Source organism: Chelonoidis abingdonii, chromosome 19 (assembly GCF_003597395.2).
Source record: "Chelonoidis abingdonii isolate Lonesome George chromosome 19, CheloAbing_2.0, whole genome shotgun sequence".
Lineage (NCBI taxonomy): Eukaryota > Metazoa > Chordata > Testudines > Testudinidae > Chelonoidis > Chelonoidis abingdonii.
Window position 1 is genome coordinate 6886103 of NC_133787.1, and position 18721 is coordinate 6904823.

General features: G+C 44.3%; 1 protein-coding gene across 4 annotated transcripts in view; it reads right to left on the reverse strand.

Annotated features, from left to right (window-relative positions):
- Positions 1-733: 733 nt before the first annotated feature.
- ARL2BP (ARF like GTPase 2 binding protein) overlaps positions 734-18721 on the reverse strand; it is an 18447-nt gene continuing 459 nt past the window's right edge. The window contains exons 2-7 of one of the 4 annotated variants that reach the window (XM_032774054.2): positions 12667-12718; positions 10135-10196; positions 8564-8670; positions 6590-6675; positions 5247-5343; positions 734-4418 (exon numbers count right to left, since the gene is read on the reverse strand). In XM_032774054.2, coding sequence (XP_032629945.1) covers positions 4320-4418; positions 5247-5343; positions 6590-6675; positions 8564-8670; positions 10135-10196; positions 12667-12707 — 492 coding nt within the window. In that variant the 5' untranslated portion in view covers positions 12708-12718 and the 3' untranslated portion in view covers positions 734-4319. Of the gene's footprint in view, positions 4419-4575; positions 4776-5246; positions 5344-6589; positions 6676-8563; positions 8671-10134; positions 10197-12666; positions 12736-18721 lie in introns of those variants that run through there. The other 3 variants (XM_075073896.1, XM_075073894.1, XM_075073895.1) reach the window with 3 other exon arrangements.

Genomic DNA, 18721 nt, shown 5'->3' on the forward strand with positions numbered 1-18721 from the left:
CCCAATGCTGCTTTAATATTTAAATTTAGAGTTAAGTCACAGGTTTGTCATGCTTCCTACCTTAGACAGAGAAGGTGAAAGCCTGGCCCCACTAAAGTCAGTGGGAGTTTTGCCACGGATATCAATATTTTGGGTGAAATCCGGTTCCAAAGAACTGGGGAGAAGATTCAAATCATTAAGCCGTACCCCCACAGCTGGAGGTGATCTCCAAAAAAGGTAACATTGTGGGTGATCTGGCAATGAAGACATGAGACCAGAGCTCCAGCTGGGGAAACTGCAGCAGTTCCATTGACTTAAATGGAGCTATGCCAATTCACACCAGCAGGGTATGTGGCCAGTCTTTAAGGGATTTGTGGAAGTGGGAGAGAAGGAAATCCTGAAAATGGCATTGGTACCCAATCAGATACAGACATCATCCTGGCTTTCCTTTGATACGCTTTGCTTGTTTAGGGTTTTTTAAAAGCTTAATATAGTTTGGGCTACTCTCTCACTTACAGGGAAAATAGGTAAACATTATTTTCCTACCTGTTTAGACCAAGCTCTGTCATTCTTCTATAAGCAGTTGACTCCAGCTCTAAACTGTCTCCAAGTTTCAGGATAAAAATACACACACCCCCCCCCAATCTCTCAAAAAAAGTTAAGATAAAATCTCTTTAGAGACAAACAACTCTATGCATTTGTTTGAGGAAAGAAATACTCAACTCTGAAAAGTAAACCAGACTTGCAGAGATACTGCATTTGTATGTAGAAATTTAACATGTTTTAAAAAAGCTCTGCATGAGAGAAAAAATCAGAGACTCTAGTTACATGAATGGTGTAGAGATGGACAATAATGAAGATACTAGAGTATAAAAACATGCCGGGCAGAAACAGGCACACACACTGGTCAGAAATTGTATTTATGGCAATGAGGAGTAAAAATAAAAAATATTAGGTCCCAGTGGTGCCCCACTGAAGTCTGTGGGGTTTTCCCATTGAAATACATGACAACAGGGTTGGGAATTTAACAGCTGAACTATAAAAAAGGCTTGGATCACAAACACGCTAAACTTTAACATAGGTTTAGCTCAGCTTTTATACATGAGGAGTACCATGTGAAGACTGTTTAAATCAACAGATGTATACCTTGCACACATGTAATACGTACAGACTAATCAGCTCTCATAACTACAACCATAGTTCTCTGCAAACAACCAAACTAGCAACCTGCGGTTATAAACACGAGTTAGTTTTCTATTGCCCTTTTACACAACACACTAAATTACAAAGGCTAGCTGAAAAATGGATTGGTGAGATTAGAGCGTAAAGTTCACAGTACATATATACCAGAAAAGAGGAGGGAAAGAGAGCCCACACAAGTTGTGTTACAGACAGTGAATTTAACTACCCTGGCATTCAGTGAACACGTCAAAAATTCCACATCCAGATAAAAACCACCCTAAGCTGTATCTTATCGGCTCTGACATTACAAGTCACCAAGCTATAAAATAACTACATTTGGAAGAGAATTGTTTTGAGATGCTCATTTCCATCATTGCAAATGAGGAATAATCTGAGCAGTGATAACAATAAAGGAATAAATACTTTCCCCATCATCCCTAGTTCAACTACAAGAGCATTCACATTTGTAACTTTAATCAATTATTTCAATTCAATACTGAACAACGAATTGTTAAAAATGTTTCAGTAGGATTTTCTTTTAAAATCTGACACAATCTAGTCCCAATACAAATACAATTTCAATATAATACACGTGTAAAAAGACGATACTGACAAAAGAATTCTAGCTCATAGACCGAAATGAAAAGAATAGTCCGATTCAAATCTTCTACAAGCAAAGTCTTCAAACCATGAGTATTTTCTTTAGTGACTGTACAGCAATTCCTCCAATTGATTCATAGGAAAGCTGCAGGAACTGCATTCAGCCTGGACCAGACATTTAACCTAACAGAATCTCTCATCTCCTTGTCCCAAAGTACCTGTGTGGTCTTGACTGGCAGATTACATACCACTGGGAGATACTGATCTTTATGGCAGAGATGGTAAGAAAAGCCTTGTAGCAAAATGGGAAACGCAGACATGTTCTGGGGGCAGAGCATAGGCTGGTGTAAGCTGTCATTGTTATCAATGGAGCTATGACATTTTACACCAGATGATGCTCTCCCTCACATCTTTAGACTCTGATCCTGCAATTGGATCTATGTGGGCAGACACCAAGCCTACACGCAGTCTCACTGACTTCATTATATCAAGCTTCACCACAGGGCTCTGTCTGCAGGATTAGGAATTTACCTTTAAAACTATTATACTGTAACTAATATATTTAACAAATGTCCACGTTACACTAGCACAGTATAAAAAAGTGATTTAGTTTAGCCTTTCATTGCAAAGAGAATTAAGTTTAGCTTGTTTGATGTTCAATAAAGTAGAAATCCAAGAGAATTACTTTTAATCAAAAAGCATTCAAAAGAAGCATTTGGGATAATGCAGTTCCTTCTCTACAGCACATTCATAGAGATTTCTAAGTAAAAACTACTGGCTTGTGAAAAGGATTCCTCTTGTGATTTTAAGATTGCTTCAGAGTGTGGATTTTGCAAATCAAATCTGAGATCAGTAAATAATTTATTGGAAGAATTACAAAACCCTGAAGGGGAAGGTTTTTAAAAAGTGAATGTGTGGGAGGTTTCTAACAGAAATACTAGGACACCTTCAACAGCTGAACTGCAGAGTTATAACACTACACTGGAAATTTAAGCTCAATGAAGCTATTTGCTACTGTATTTTTAGGGTTAGGACAGGCTAAGAAACTACAGTTGTTCCATAATACTGAAAGTTTGTGTCTACTCTACAAAAGTAGGGGAGTTTGAAAAGGTTTGTGGCCAGACCATATTATAACATAAACATGGTTTATGCTTGCCTGTGTGGATAGGAATTTTTTTGTAACCATGTTAGAAAACTGCATTTTAACTTCAGGGTGAAATCCCAGCCCTTTTGTAATTAATGGCAAAGCTCTCATTCACTTTAATATAGCCAGGGTTTCACACGTAAACAGGTGAACAAGTTTTCCATCTGCACAGCCAACACACTAGCACGTTATCACAACATTGATCTGCTTTGGTCTGTCTACACTAGGCTCTTGTTAGAAGTCTCCTAGTGGTATGGCTGCACTGGTGCCAACGGTGGGATTTTTCCTGCTGCTCACAGAACATAGATGACATGGTGCTAAGAACACCAGGACCTCAGCTCTGTCTACATTAGCACTTCCCTTGTCACTACTGCCTGGTGTAGCAGCATCCAGAGTGTTGCAGCAGTGGGAGGTTTCATAAAGAAGTCTATTGCAGACAGTTTTTGAGTACATCTCTACTAGCAAATTTCTAATGTGTTTTTCAGTATCAGTGCAGCTGCTAGCAATGGTGATATCTCTAGTATACACTGGGCACAAGCACTTTAATCAACCTATCACCTAGGTAGTTAGATGATGTGATGGTAAAAATTCCTGTGCTTGATCTACACAGCATCTTCTACCCTGGTAGCACCCATGCTGCATCGCTGTGGAAAAACAAAGTAAGAAAGTTCCTAATGCAGGCAAAGCTTATGTTTTACAGACATATTTGACCTGGTTAATTCTCTAGTTTAGTTGGTGCCTACATGCAAAGCTGAACATCAGAGCTCTGCAAGTTCATCAGAGTGAGTCTGGGTATCTGCCCATTGGTGGATCCTCTCCTGTCCCCACAACAATTACCATAGAACTGAGAAAGAAACTCTCAAGCTAAAATATGTGCAAAATATATTCTGCGTGTGTCACAACATATTCTTCCCCACAGACTATCTGTGGCACTTCCAATCATACTGAAAAGATATTTTTCAAAAAATGAAAGGTATTGTGAGCATGGGAAGTCAGAGGTGGTGGAGCTGTCACCATCCTACCCAGGAAAGGTTAAATGATCATCCAGGTTATTACAGTCTTGTGGGGTTTTTTTCTTTGAGTTTACATTTCTGGAGAGTGACATATCTGGGCTGTAATTTTAACCAATAAGAAACACATATACAGTCCCATTTAGTGAACTCCTTAATGCAGAGTCCAAATTGGTTGGTGCGTATATCTTATCACGGTATTGAAATCAGTTATTCTGGAGTGGCTGGAATTATTTTCTTTTATGATCACTCAATGATAACAGTAATTCAGAAGAGCAGTTTAGAGGATCAGGCCTAGTGAGATGTAGTGAGGCAATCAGCTTTCATTATCAGTGTAATCCTCCACTGCCCGTAGTGTTTGGAATGTCCAAATGAAAGAAGCACCACTCATCTGCAGCTGTGAACTAGTGTCGTAAACTGTTCTGAGAAGAAGATATTGAGGACTTGCTTAAAGATGTCACCACTAACCCGCTGCTTAAATCCAGACCTCGACCTTCTTTTTCCTAAAAAGTTGGGGGGAAAAACAATCCTCAGCTCAGTAAGGTTTCGAAACAAGCAGGTTTTCAATCTTAACAGATTAAGTAGGCACATTATAATTGGTATTATTAGCATTCTGCTTACTAAACTAAATACAGTACCGCACCTTGCAGCATAATTCCACAACTGCACATAATTGGTTTCCGGGATCTGTAAAATCTACAGCTGAGCCTCCTCTTTCTCCCACTCTTATTTGTGGATAAATCCAGAAACTAACAAGAGATTGTAGTGGCTGCTGCTGTGTAAGTATCTTGGCTAATGTTCTCCCAGCTGTGGGTAGACTTAGGCACAGCTACAATCAGTGTGCTCTCTGCTGGTCTGGCCTCGGAAAGAAACCCAGTCAGAATGCCTTCTCCCTTCTAGTTACCAATCTGGGGATGGGAAGGTGGGTAGGAATGTAGAAAAGGGTAAGAAAACCCCCAGACCTAGCCAGCTCAGAGAGAAAGGGAAACTGCAGTACAACCACCGCAAGAAGCAATGGATGGGACTTTAAAAAAAACCCAAACAATGAAAGGGGTACTGGAAAGATTCTGTATTCAATGATGCAGAAATGTACAACACAGGAATTTCACCAGGTAGATGTTTTGTGCAGATTTTCTGCAAGAGTTATCAGATCTGCTTTTCAAGCCTATTAAACAGCTACACCATGAAGGCTATTTGCCTTTTGATCCTATATCTCTTAAATGAATGCTGTCACCCCATGAGCTAACACTGCCTTCAGTGCTGTAATGCAGGAGCCATACAAGAGCAGCTACCACAGTGCTAGTTAAAACAGAACAACCCAAAATACTTACAGCTCTGTAATCCAAGAACATTTCTTTGAATGCCAGAAAATCAGTAAATGTGAGAAGCATGTCAAATATATCACCTGCCATCTCATCTTTGTGTTGTCTGTAAAGTGGGAAATTTATAGGTTTAACATAATTGTAATACATGACATCAGATTTTAAGGGAACTCAGAGGTCAAATTTAGTACATAATATAAGTTGTGCAAAATTAAGATTTAAACAAGACCGACAGGAAGGTATTTAAAATTCTAATGTTAACAGCTTTATTAAACAAATAAATAATCCCTTGTAGTGTCTGCAATCCAAACATGGCAACATTTTATCTACCTAAGGTTTTTAATTTAGTTATGTCTATCCCCTTGATACCTAAATCCAGAGATCTGAGTATTGTTACAGTTGACAGAAACCAGAGAGTGAAAGATCGGTCACTTAAGAGGAGTAAAACGTGACTAGTCCACATTTTCATTGTCCGAAATAAGAGAAATGCTAAAAGAAAATCAAGTGAAAAATCTTAGGGTTTCAGTGCTTTTACTTTTAATTATTTCAGACATCACTAGTAACAAAGGAGTTATCCATTTTAATTGAACTTTAAGTAGATTGTCAGAACACATCCACTTCTGTAATACTTATTCTAAGCAATTCAAATTTTCCTAATATTATTGAAAAGCCCTGCACTTACACTGATGGATGGTCTAACCATTCTACTGTACTTTCATGCAAATTTCTTGATGCTTTATTCAAATATCTCAAGCAGTTTTATTCTTTTCATGAGAGTCCATTTCTGATAGCATTGATTTTCTTATTCAGCAGAAGAAAATATGTTCCTTTAACAATGTCATTCTCTACATAATTAATTAAGCTAAAGCTGAACAGCAGAAATTACTTTAAATTGAGAGTAACCCTCCAACAATGTCAAACAGAGACTTTTCACCAAAACTGAATTACTCATTGCATTCTTTTATAAAATAGGGATTGGGGTAAAGCTTAAGTACAGAAAACCTACTGGGCTTAATTCAAGTGGCCATTTCACCCCAGGCTTCGAGTCCTGAACTGGGGAATAATAGAAAGCAAGTTTAATAGCCTCATTCTCATCTCCATTTCTGCCTATCACAAACCTTCCATACATTTTGGCACATCATTTCAAGTCAGAGGCCTAGAATAGCAGGGGATGGTGGACATGAGGATGGAGATGAATTACCAGAGTTGTACAGATGAACTCACATTTCCTTTTTTAAACAAGAATCTCTTCCACAAAGTGAAAAAAAAAATTAAATCCTAATTTGGACCCAGGTACAAAATGCTTAATACAGAGAAAAGCACAAGAAAAATACCCCAAACCAAAGACTTACTGTAATGACATGGTGAAGGCAGCCATATTAAAACCAGGAATCCTGTCAAGTAGTTTTTCTTCTATGTATTTCTCCACTAAGCAGATCTAAAAGAGAGGACATAATCATAAATTCCACATGCTGACTTTATAAAGGAGTGTGATGTTCTCACCACTCCTACAGGCTTGTTTTCATTAGCCAAAATGCATCAAAAACCCCACTGGGTGGAGCCTTCTGCACTTTTGATGATAGTCCAATGCTTTGCAATACCACCAAAGAGCCATCCTTAAGCATGTTTGCATGCACAGGTTATAGCAGTAAACACCCTCTACTTGAAACCAGTACCTGAAACTAATTTTAACTAATTTTAAGGAACTGACAACTGAGCTCCTCCAGACAACTTTTGTGGTCTTACAACCACTTTTTCTGACCCTTTTATAGATGTTTTGTTTCTCCTATTTGTACAAAACCCATACAATGAGGAAACTAACTATACAGAGGAAATTGAGAAACCGATTTTACACTGTTCTGTCAAATATATTAAGCAAACAGAAAAAAACCCCAGAAACATTATTTTCAGTTAAGCTCAGTTATAGTAATCTTGTGTGTTATTTACAATAGTAAGTAAAAAAATTACAGACAGAAGTGTGATTTTCAACTTGACAGCATCCCTTTAATTATGATTGGTTCGGATTATACTGTACAGTACCAGAAAAAATACTGCACAAGTCTATTAATTTTGTATAGAGTTTTGTCCCATTTCCTTTACTGGCCTCTATGCAATAGACCTTCTACCAATTCATTAGAGAAGAATGCAGAATGTATCAAATATTTTCCCCCTTAAATGCTAGCTAAATGTATCAGCAGGGCCGTCTCTAGACATTGTGGTACCCTATGAACCTCCCGGCCTCTACAGGTGCGTGTGTGTCTGTGTCCAAGGTCTGTGGGGGGCAGGAGCAGGCTTAGGGGACGGGGGGAAAACGGTCCCCAGCACTCACCGGCAGAGCGCAGCAGGTTGGGGACAGGTCGCGCCACTTCCTGACACCCAGTGATTGCAGAGTGGGCCTGATCCTGCACTCACAGGGCGGTGGGAAGTGGAGTGACCCGACCCCATCCCACTCCATTCTGCTCCCCTGGCTCCTAGACTTGGGACTTTGGGGGCAGGAGGGAAGTGCCCCCCAGCACTCACTGGTGGTGTGACTAGGAGCCAGCGGAGCGGGCTGGAGCCAGGTCGCTTCACTTCCTGCTGCACGGTGAGTGCAGGGCGCGCCCAACCCCTGCTGCAGTCCCCAAGGACGTAGTTCAGGGGAAGGGGCGGAGTGGGGACGGGGCTGGCGTGGAGCAGGGCCAGAGGTTTTGGGGAAGAGGTAGGGCGGGGGCAGAGCAGAGCAGTTTTCCTGGCAGCTGCATAGTTTGTGTATGGGTAAGGACAGCCCTGTGTATCAGTCCAACTACAACCAGACCCTAAATGAGGGGGATAAAAAGTCTCATGCAAGTTCAGAGTCACTATTAGAGATTAGGATGAGACCTTCATGGGGGACAGTTATTCCCAAATCTGCCTACTGGTGGGCTTCTTGCACTTTCCTCTGAAGCATCTATGGCTTGGCATTGCCAGAGACACGAGACAGGCCTAGATGTTGAATCCAGTAAGACAACTCTTATGTTCCTATTGTACTAATCTAAATACAACTATACCCCAACGCGGTGGCTGCCTAAATCAACCTTCCATTCAAAAGGCTTTAGCAGTTCTCAAACACCTGTAGAAGATTCCTTGGTGAAACAGAAAAAAGCAATTTAAAACTCCAGAATATTTTTTGTTGTTTGAAGGCTACTGCTATACTTCAAAGACACCACAGCTAATAATTTAGATTTACTTGATTCTGATCAAACTTGTATTTTAAAAACAGAGGGGAGAAAAGAACTTAACGATGACATTAAAAGAAAAGCTAAGCACTCTGAAAACCCTTCCCCCCCACAAAAAAAAAAAATTCTTACATATTCATTAAAAATAGAAGTGTAGATGAGCTTGTTTTCTTCCGTATCTTCAAATTCTCGGTAGTGTTTATCCATAAAGCTTCTTTGTATTAACTGGAAATCGTTATCTGAGCCACAATAAGTAAATTGCACACAGTTATATTCAATTTATCCACTCATTGCAAGACAGTAACCACATTCACTAATGTTCTGTTCTAATAGCTCCTACTGCTGTAGCATGGAACCCCACACATACGCACTTAGCCACAATAACAGCACAGCTGTTGTTAGCTGGGCCAGCTTTAATTTCTGACCAATCTATGAGAATATATGACGGCTGCTAGCAGAGTGGGTGTTGGTGCAGCAAAGAATGCTGCAGATTCAAATTCTGTTTCAGTCAAGTCAGCTGGGATGATCAGGATAGCAGCATGTTGATCTATGTTGCGAGTGCGGTACATTTAATGATGGAAAGAGACAGAATTTGCAAAAGGCAGCAAAACTGCGAGGGGACCTGCTTGAACAATCCACTTTTCTAGTAAAGATTTTCACATGTTCTCAATATTAAGACAGTTCTTTAAAATTTACTTTTAATAAAGAGGCTGTTAGTTTTCAAACAATCAGATTCTTTGTTCAGGTATGTGAGTTATTAGTGAACAAAAACTTTTGTCTTAAAAAAAAAAAAAAGGATTTTTTTTCTTCCCTCCGTTAGTTAAAAAAAGACAATGGATTTTTCTTCAATTTAGGAAGAATACTCTGAAAATGAGTGCAGAAAGCTACAATCCTTAGAGGCCAATTTTTCAGTTATCAATGAGTGAAACTGGAGGAAGGCAAAGGGGCAGAGAGTGGCACTTAATATATCAAAACAGGTGCAAATATACATTACACACTTACACATGGTGTTAAAATAAATCTTCACAAAGCTCTAATCTTTTTTACAAATTAACTCACTCAAAACTGGTGAATTTGTTACCATTTCTCCAGATTCAGCTACACATATCACAAGGAGAGCAGCTGAGAGTGAAGAGAATAAAAATTTTTATGATTTCTCAGAAAGGTGTATGAATAAGGAGGGAGAAGTTAACTTAGAGAGGTCGATGACTAGTTAACACAATGAGCTCTCTCTTTCTCTTGGGATCTTGTAAATCCTCTTTATTCAACCTTGACCTCTTACTTCTTGACTACTTACCTTGACCTCTTACTCAAATTTCTGATTTGAGGATCTAGAATCTTTTATCCTCCTGAACCCATGGGGCAAAATGGCTGACTGCTCGTGGCATTCTTTGCACCAATAGATTCTGTCACCTGAGGTTGTATGTGTAGAAGTTACTTACAACACAAAAAGCAAAACCAAATCATTTACCCAGAGAATAACTGGGATGTCATATGACATTGAGGGACAGACAGCAGAGAGGATGGAAAGCCTTGGTTTTCATGTGAGACTTTATCAGGATTTTTATTTACCATAACTTTATCAGTGAAGAGAGGGTTTCTAGTCTCCTCCACACACCTCTGTCAGTGAAGTTCAATCCTTATTTTGCCTTTCAATATTTTTACTGCTCATTTTTTAGGCATATCTAAATGCAGGAGCTTACCCATTATAATATCTTCTAAATACCCAACAACCGCATCAAATTCTGCATCTGAAGGAGAGGAGCTGAAAATAAAGAAAGGAAAGATTAATTTTTTAATGAAAGCGTAAAGACAAATTAGCACAATAACCCAGCCTGCAGATCAGAGAAGGGAATTATCTCCCAACTTCACATTATAAAAAGCTCATTGCACAGAAACTTTACTTAATAATAAAAAGTTTATTCCTGTAACAGACGTTAATCTCACTAGGTCTCCACTGTATACTAAAGGGGGTAGTTACTAATTGGAAAGAACTGTTTTACTGGGTATCTTTGTTGGTATAATTAACCTCTTGGTGCAGAAGATGTTTAAAAGGTTTGTTCAGAGCAATGGTTCTCCATCTTTTCCATACCGTGACCCTGTATCACAATGAAATTTCAGTATCCACCTGTCATCTAGCCATAAAAGGTGGTTGTAACTCTCCGGGAACTGTTCAAGACCCATCCACAGAGGACCCTTTGGAGCACTCAGTCATATATTACCAGACTGCGTATATTTTTCATAGTGTAGCAAAGGTAAATGATGTAATTTATAGGAATTGTTAAATAATTCTCTAATGCAGTATACCACACTGAGGATTTAGAACTAAATTTCGTAATCCCTTAATCTAAAAACATGGTGCTGCTGTCATTTTACAACAAAAAAAACAACATATGCTCGCTTTCAAATGGAGAAGCATATTAGCAGCATTTCAAAAGTCTGGGTCCCTCTGGCAATGTTATATTGTGCAATTTGTTCATAGATACCAAACTCTCCCTGACCATGGCATTTTAGGGATGAACTTTACTTAAATACATTCTCTAATGTATTAAGTGCACAACAGGCTTTTCTCCCATATTGGGAATGCAAGTCTTGTTGCACATTTTTCTTGAACATATTTATCTTCAGCCATTCAATGAAGGCCCCACTTAATTCATATACAAATTCCTCTCTCTCTGTCTCATGGGATGAAGGATATTGCTTTAGACTGTCTATTTACAAAAAATCTTTTACAATGATATTGCTGTTATCACCATTAGCCCATCCATTATGCCTTTGCAGCTCAGACAGAGATAACACAAAGGAATGGCAGAGTACATGATACAACACCAGAGGGCAGAGTGCCACAACAAGAGTAGCTTTAGCTTATAAACACTGTAGCTAAAGCATTAGCATCACATTTGTGGTTCAAGACAATGGGGTAATTGTTTCTCACTTATGCACAAAAGCAGGAGATATTCATACCTAACTCCCAATCTTTTCTTTAATGAGAGTGATGGGCTACACTGATGAAAGAAGAAATATCTGTCATTTTTGTATAGCTTGTTCTAACATAGTTTAAACATTAGTTTTAGATTTGATGTGGCAGTGAGTAGGGGAATTCTAATTATATTTTGTCCAGAAAAAAAATCTCTATTTTCTACTCATTCCAACCACAGCACTCATCAGTTAATAATACCAGAGCCCATAGTGCTGCATACGAATATATCTCTACATTCATCACACTCTGCAAGGAACACATTCAAATACAACTTCCAACCACAGCAAACAGGGTAATAGAGAAAGTGAGAAATTATATGGTGGCAGGGGAGAGAAATTTTGAAGATACAGACATCCCTATAACTAAAGGGTCAGATCCTCAAAGTTATTAGGCTTCTAACTTCCATTGAAATCAATGGGGAGTTAGGTACCCAAATGCCCTTATGGATCTGGGCCACAATACTTATTTCGGTCCTTCGGTGAGGGGAACGTCTGGGAGAACAGCATGATCAAGGAGGAGTTATCATCCTTCTGGGTATCAAGGGAAGATTCATGCAATTTTGACTTCAACATTGCCTAAACTCCCACTTGTTATTATTACCTCTCTGGTGAATCACATTGTTCTGAAGTTCTTATTGTTCGTACATGAGTCTCTGTCTTATCTATATCAACTAACATCATTCTTGTTTTTTTCCCTTTTCTATTTTTATTTATTTAGGAAGATTTTACAAGTTTACAAATCCTTACCATGCAAATATCAGAAACAAAACAATCATTACAACAGTCAGCTTTTGTTTAAAGAAAGATTATACAGGAATTTAATCATCAGATCTTTCTATTTAACAAGGTGGTACAAGATTACAAAGTGAGAATCCTTACAACCCCTCTGTCGTTTCTAGTGATTTTATTAAACTGAATTAAATCTTTATGTACACAAGTTTAACTCAGACGGCTTGTCTATTAAATTTTAATATTAAAAAAACTGAACAAGTATGTGGTTGGGTTTTTTTTGCAGGTGAATACACTTTGAATTTTGAATAAAATGTAACCAAATATATAAGTATTTGTCCTCTCTCTATTTTGCCAGGTATATAATTGGCAAGTTAATTTTTCCATAATCACGACCTCCCATATTTTTTGAACCATTCCTCTAAAGTTGGGCTGTTATTCTTTGTCCAAAAAGAGGCTACAGTGGAGCTATTTTTAACTAGTAAAATGTTATTCAAATGCTGATATGGAATCTGGATTATACTTACATGGACACACCAAAGTTTTCTTCTTCTAAAGTCTCCATCATTTCTGCATCACCTGCTGCACCAAACAAACTTTTAGATAAGAATTAAAATGTTTTCTATATCAGCAATGTGTTTACTTTTTAAACAATATATTACTTTTAGCAAACATACAGCTTAAATCTTCAAAGTTATCTACGAACATTGACTAGTTAGCCATAAGACAATTATGAAATACAAGACCTGCATCGTGTAGGATTTGGTGATCTCAATTAGGCATATTCCTCCATGGCTACTGAGTTCTCTGCTTCTCCTCTAATACTGTGAATCCTTTAGTAACCTTCACTGACTATAGGAGAACAGGCCTATGGAAATTTGCATAACCCAGGAAAATGGTTTCAGTTGATACCTGGCACTTCCACCCAAAGCATATACCACTGGCCACTGTCAGAGCCAGGATATGGGAACTAGATGAATCTTCAGTACGATCCAGTTGGGAAATTTCAAGGTTCTTACGTATGATGTATTCTGTTCAATAAATCCAGGGCATTGAGATCTGGGCAGACACCCCAGGCCTAGTGTATCCCAGAGCACATCGCGAATCCTACCCTGGGCCATCACCTGGGTGCTGAATGGATGAGGTCTTCTCAAACCAATTACTGGCCCTTGCTGGCATGGCAAACAGAGGTGGACCCAGCCCTTCCATATTCACTGTGCTGGGGGTTCTGGAGTTGTGCAGGGCAGGGGCTGAGCCTGGGCTCGCTGTGCTAGGGTCTCTCAGAGGTGTGCAGGCCGGGGAGACCCAAGTGAGCCCAGGCTCACTGTGGGCTCAGTGCTATGTAAGGAGATGAGGGAGCGCTGCTGTGCCCGGGCTCGCTGAGGGCTCAGCTCTGTACACCCAGGACAGGCTGCAGCAGTCTCCTGGGCACTGCATGAACCAGACGGGAAGGGGAATGGGGAGCTCCTCTAGGGGCCAGGTGGGGCCCATGATCCTGGCACCCCCCACCCCCCATTAGAAACACGCCCGCTGCTGTCAATCTGGAGGGAGGGCCAGGGGCAGGGGCAGGGCCAGGGGCAGGGGCAGGACCAGGACCAGGCCCCATCCTGCTCTGCTTGCACTGTGCCCTGAGATCCCACCAGCCAGCTGGCTCCCTCCACACTGCCCACCATTTGCTCCTCTCGGCCTGCCCGCTGGTCAGCTGAGGGATCCGCTACACCTCCTGGCCTCATCCTCCAGCTTCTCTCTTCCTCCTGGATGGACCCCAGTGCACCTCCGGCTCCGGGCTGTCTCTGCTTGCCACCAACTGTGGGTGTGGCGAACATGTCTGTCTCCCCAGAGCTAAGCCACCTGGGACTGGGTGCAGATAGAAGCACTGGCAGTCTCAAGACAGTTGTTAGGGAGACAGTGGGGGGTTCGCGCCTGGGGTCCCCTATCCAGGCAAGAGGGTCTTAGGACCTGGTCGGATAAGGCCGAGAGCGCCGCGCACTATGGCTGGAGGTATCGCGAATGAGCAAATTGCGGCAAGCTGAGCTGGCCAAGGCCATGGGATCCGACCGCATTCCCCACCCCAGGAAGCTCAGCCCTGGGCCTTGGGCGAGCGGACAGCGTAGGCCAGTCAGACACAGGTCCAGTGGCTACCGCTCTACAGCAGCAGGGCTAGTGAGTGCGGGCTCGGGGAGCTCAAGCGGCATGGGGGAGAGGTCTTGTGGGCAATGGCAGGGGCTGCTCAGGTGTAGGAACTGTGAGGGGATAGTGGAAGAGAGATATCTGTGTGTGTCTGGGCGGTGCTGGGTAGTTGTAGCTGCGTTCGTGGCAGGGGCGGCTGCTTGGCTGTTTCAGGGCACTGGGCATCGTGGGTTTGGTTCCGGGCACCTCCTGCCAGTACGGGAAGAAGCACGCGCGCAGCCGTGGGGCGGGAGGGCCTGTGTCGGCGCGGCCCAACACACGCGGGGAAGGGACAGGCTGGGGACAGGAACCAGAGGGTCATCTGTTGTGGCATTCTGTGGGGAGCAAGGGTCTGGGGGGCTTCTATTTGCATTAGAGAGTCAGGAGAACGTCGGGGGGGCTGTGGGCCGGGGGTGTTGTTGCAACGGCGCTTGTGCAGACTTCTGGACGCGCATGGAGATCGGCTTCCGGTCCATGAGAAAGAGAGAGCAGCGAGGACGGGACGTCGGCGCGGGGTGGGCGCTGTTGTGGGGCGGGCGAGAGGTGGTACATGTGTTGCCAACAGCGCGAGTGAATTTGAGGGGGGCGCTCGGGGAGGGGCTAGCGGCCAATGAGAGAGTCAGGGACGTACGGGCGTGGGCTGGGGTGAGGAGCGGGGGTGGTATAGTGCAAGGCGCTGTTGGAGCAGTTGCTGCGGAGGTGGGTGGTGGGGGGACTTCCGGAGCCATAGAGAGGTCAGGGGACACGTCGGGGGGGCCTGTGGGAGTGTGACGTGCTTGCGCCAAGGCGGCTTGTGGACATGGGGATTGTAGGGCCTGGGGTCGGGGGGCTGCCGGCCCCATAGAGAGTCAGGGGAACGTGTCGGGGGGCGCTGGGCAAGCGGCGACCGTGTTGTGCCAAGGCGCTGTGCATGTTGGTGGGTGGGCTCCGGGGGGCTTCGCCATGGAGAGTCAGCGGACGTCGTCGGGGGGGCCGTGGGGTCGGGACGTTGTGGCAAGGCGCTGTGCCTTTGTGGGGTGGCCTCGGGGAGCGTCGCCCGGCCCATAGAGAGTCAGGGACGAACGGGGGAGAACGCTGGTCGGGCGTGGGCGTGTGTCGCAACGCGTCGGCTCCGTGCAGCTTCTGGTTGAGTGGTCTAGAGAGAGGCTCCCGGCATACGGGAGTAAACAGGCAAGCCACTAGTTGGGCCGGGGGGCCTGTGGTGGGGGCGGCGCGCCGGGGCATCCACCCACCCTGCCAGGGAAGGGACAGAGCGTCGGTAGCCCGAGGGCCGGGGGCATCCCGAGTCTTGTGCATAACGTGGTCGCGGCCGGTCGTAACGTATGCGCCCTCAGGCAATCGAGGACCCACGATCGGACAGTAGCCCAGCTCATGCAGGTGGCGGAGCGGAAGCGTGGTCCCGCCACCATGGGGAAACCCCCAAAGCTGCACGCGCGACCGCTTCTGTCTGGGGTACGGCCCCACCGCCCCGGTACCAATGGCGTGGCCGCCAGGGCAGGAGCCAGCCGCGCGCTCTGACATCCGGAACGGCACGTGGGGGGAGCCGGCGACTAGGAGAGTCGTATAGTGTGGGCGCCACACCAGCACGCTACCAGCAGGCCCCCTACGGAGGGGGACATCCGTCGGGTAGGTGGCCAACACGTCCCTGCTCCCTCCACGCGCGGTCTACCGCAGAGCCAATGAGCGCGCCGAGCGCTGGAGGCTTTGACAGCACAGGCGCGTGACATGCACACCGCGTGAGGGGTGGCGAGTGACCGTCGGCTGTCCCGCCGCCTAGAAGCCTCGTTACGATCGGAGCTGCTATCGCTCAGGCAGCCGCAGGTCTCCGCGCAATGCCTTCGCGGCCGAGTGGTGAGCAGGATCCACCAGGCGAAATCGGCAAAGCATGCGGGAGGGGTCGGGACTGGCATCCTGGCGACCAACCTCCCCGCCGGCACCTACTTCTAGCACCAGAGGATTACCAGGGCCACTGACGTGCGGGCCCGTTGGCAGGCAAACTTCGTGGACAAGCAGAAGGGGCACCACGCTATAGCTGGGTGTGCTAGCTGATTCTTTCCCCGTCACACCAATGGCTCAGCTTAGGTCGCAAACCCCGCGAGGTGCCGACCGCATCTGTAGGGCCACCCCCTGTCGCGGGTCCGCTCACCGGCAGGACAGGGGTCTTTGTGTGCAAAGCAAACACAGACACTTTAATGCCCCCGGGACTCCACCAGGGGGCCCTTCAGCTTAAGGGAAACACACACAAGACACTCAGTCAAAAATTGGTCATCTCGCTGGCCCCATCGCTACTGTTCCCAAGTGGGGAGGGGAGCCCTTCACCGGAGTGTGGATTTAGCTAAATATTATTCATGGTACCGCAAGCAGTGGCACATAGTCTTGCTAGGAGACGTTGTTAACTCATCTGGAAACACTTCTAAAGTGTAGACTCTAGCCTGCGTAGCAACGACGGGTGATTGTCAACTCTACAGGGAACATGTTTGTGTGAGTCAGAGGGATTTATTGCAGGAACCCCAAGCAAGGAGCATGCCGAACTAGCAAGGAATACAAAGGAAAAATCAAATCATAAGATATTTTAAAAACCTAATCCGTGTTTGTTAAGCAGAAGACACAAAGTATCTGCTCCTCCGCATGATTTAACACACAAGATACAATCTGGCGAGGTGTCCCTCTTTTCTTTCAGAGCACCAATTTCAGCCATCCTTAAGGAAGCAGTTCACACGTAATTTTTTCTGTAGTGGAACCCAGATATGAAATAGTCACCTCGCCAGCGCAGCTCAGCTGGCTAAATCCTTGTTAAGTCTATACACAGGTGCCACAGAAACCATTTGCTGCTAGTAGTCGGCAAATAGAGGCTCATGGGACTTGTTAAAAGTAACTAAATCAATGGTTGGGAAGTTGAACAGAATGAAAGTATCAACCACAGTGGGTGTGAGAATTTAGAAGGAATTTTCCTACTAAGTTTCTGGCAAGTGGGTCGCCCAGAAATCTTAATAACCAGTTATTAATAGAGATGATCAATTGGACACTTGAAATTCTCTTTGTACCATGAGAAATATGGGAGAGGCTGGTCCTTCTTGTATTCAAAAGAATGAGAAAGCAAGGTTAATTAGCAATTCCTCGAGTTTTATGATCAGCCAGGAGCTGCCCAATCCCAGTTGACATGCCCTATTGAGGTAGTGCTTTTGCAGGGAGGGCCAGCAGCTGCCAAACCTAACATGAGAGGAAGCCAGTGACAATGTACTTTTGGCAAACGAGCCACAGTAAATCTTAGGTACGAAGAAACATCCCGCAACGCACTCCTTAGCACTCTCTCTCGATCCCTGGGAAGCCCAAGCACGGTGCTCCACTCTACTCGGCTCCCTCTCTAATGCACTTTTTGGTGGTGTGCAAAGAAGAAGGGTAGGTGGGGGGAAGGAGCGGGGCAGGCAGGTTCAGACGGGGGAGGGGGTGAGCGTGGCAAGACAGTGGCAGAGCCAGGGGTTGAGCAGTGAACAGGGCGACTTGAGACAGTTGGCACTGTACTCAGCCGCGGATCGGTGCGTAGCGCGTTACGGGGCGGGAGGGCGCCTAGGAATCCACAACCCGCTCAGAGACTTGGGCTGAATGTAAGTAAATAGATTGCCATGGCTTCAAGTTCTCGTGGTGGGCAGCGATCGGAGATCAGAAGCCTGAGTTCCTACTCCTTCTGTACGTCCCAGAGGCAGGTAGTGTGAGCGTCAGTGGCACAGGACTGTGATGATAGGAAAGGCTCTTGAGCTTTCATCCCACTTTTTCTTCCAGTTACGGTCTGTATTTTTTACTGATCTGGGAAGACATTTGCTTACGTTAGTGGCTCTGGGCGCTTTCCTAGTGTAGAATCAGTCAGACAAGTCTCGAGGCGATTGCATGCATGGCCAGATGTGGAATAGGCCCATTGGCGATTTTGGTCTAGTACGTCGCGGTAATCAGACCTCTGTACTCTGGCAGGTTTCTGCCAAGAGCATGGGAACAATGGATAGCTATGCGAAAGTATTATAGGGGTAGATAAGGGCGAGCCACAACGTGAGCACATACCGTGCTGTCCCGTCAACTAGATTGTCACGCGTTTAGATGATGCCAGAATGCACATATTTTGTACTTCCAAGTGTTTGCCATTTAGCTGTGCTCTTGCGAGATGGGGGGACCATTGGCTGCAACACACAGAGCAGCCTGCTAGGGACCAGGGCGGATCACAGTGCTGGAAGTTATATTGTCAGTGTTTCAATGTTTGGTGTTTTTCTTTTTAGCCTAGCTGCTGAAATCAGATTTTAATGGAGAATCTAGATTTACTAAAGTATGGAAAAATTTTTTCACCCTGCATGGTTGCAAGAAATGTGAATCAAGGCTCCAGTCAAAAAGGTAAATCTACAGAACCATTAAAAATATTTTTAGCCA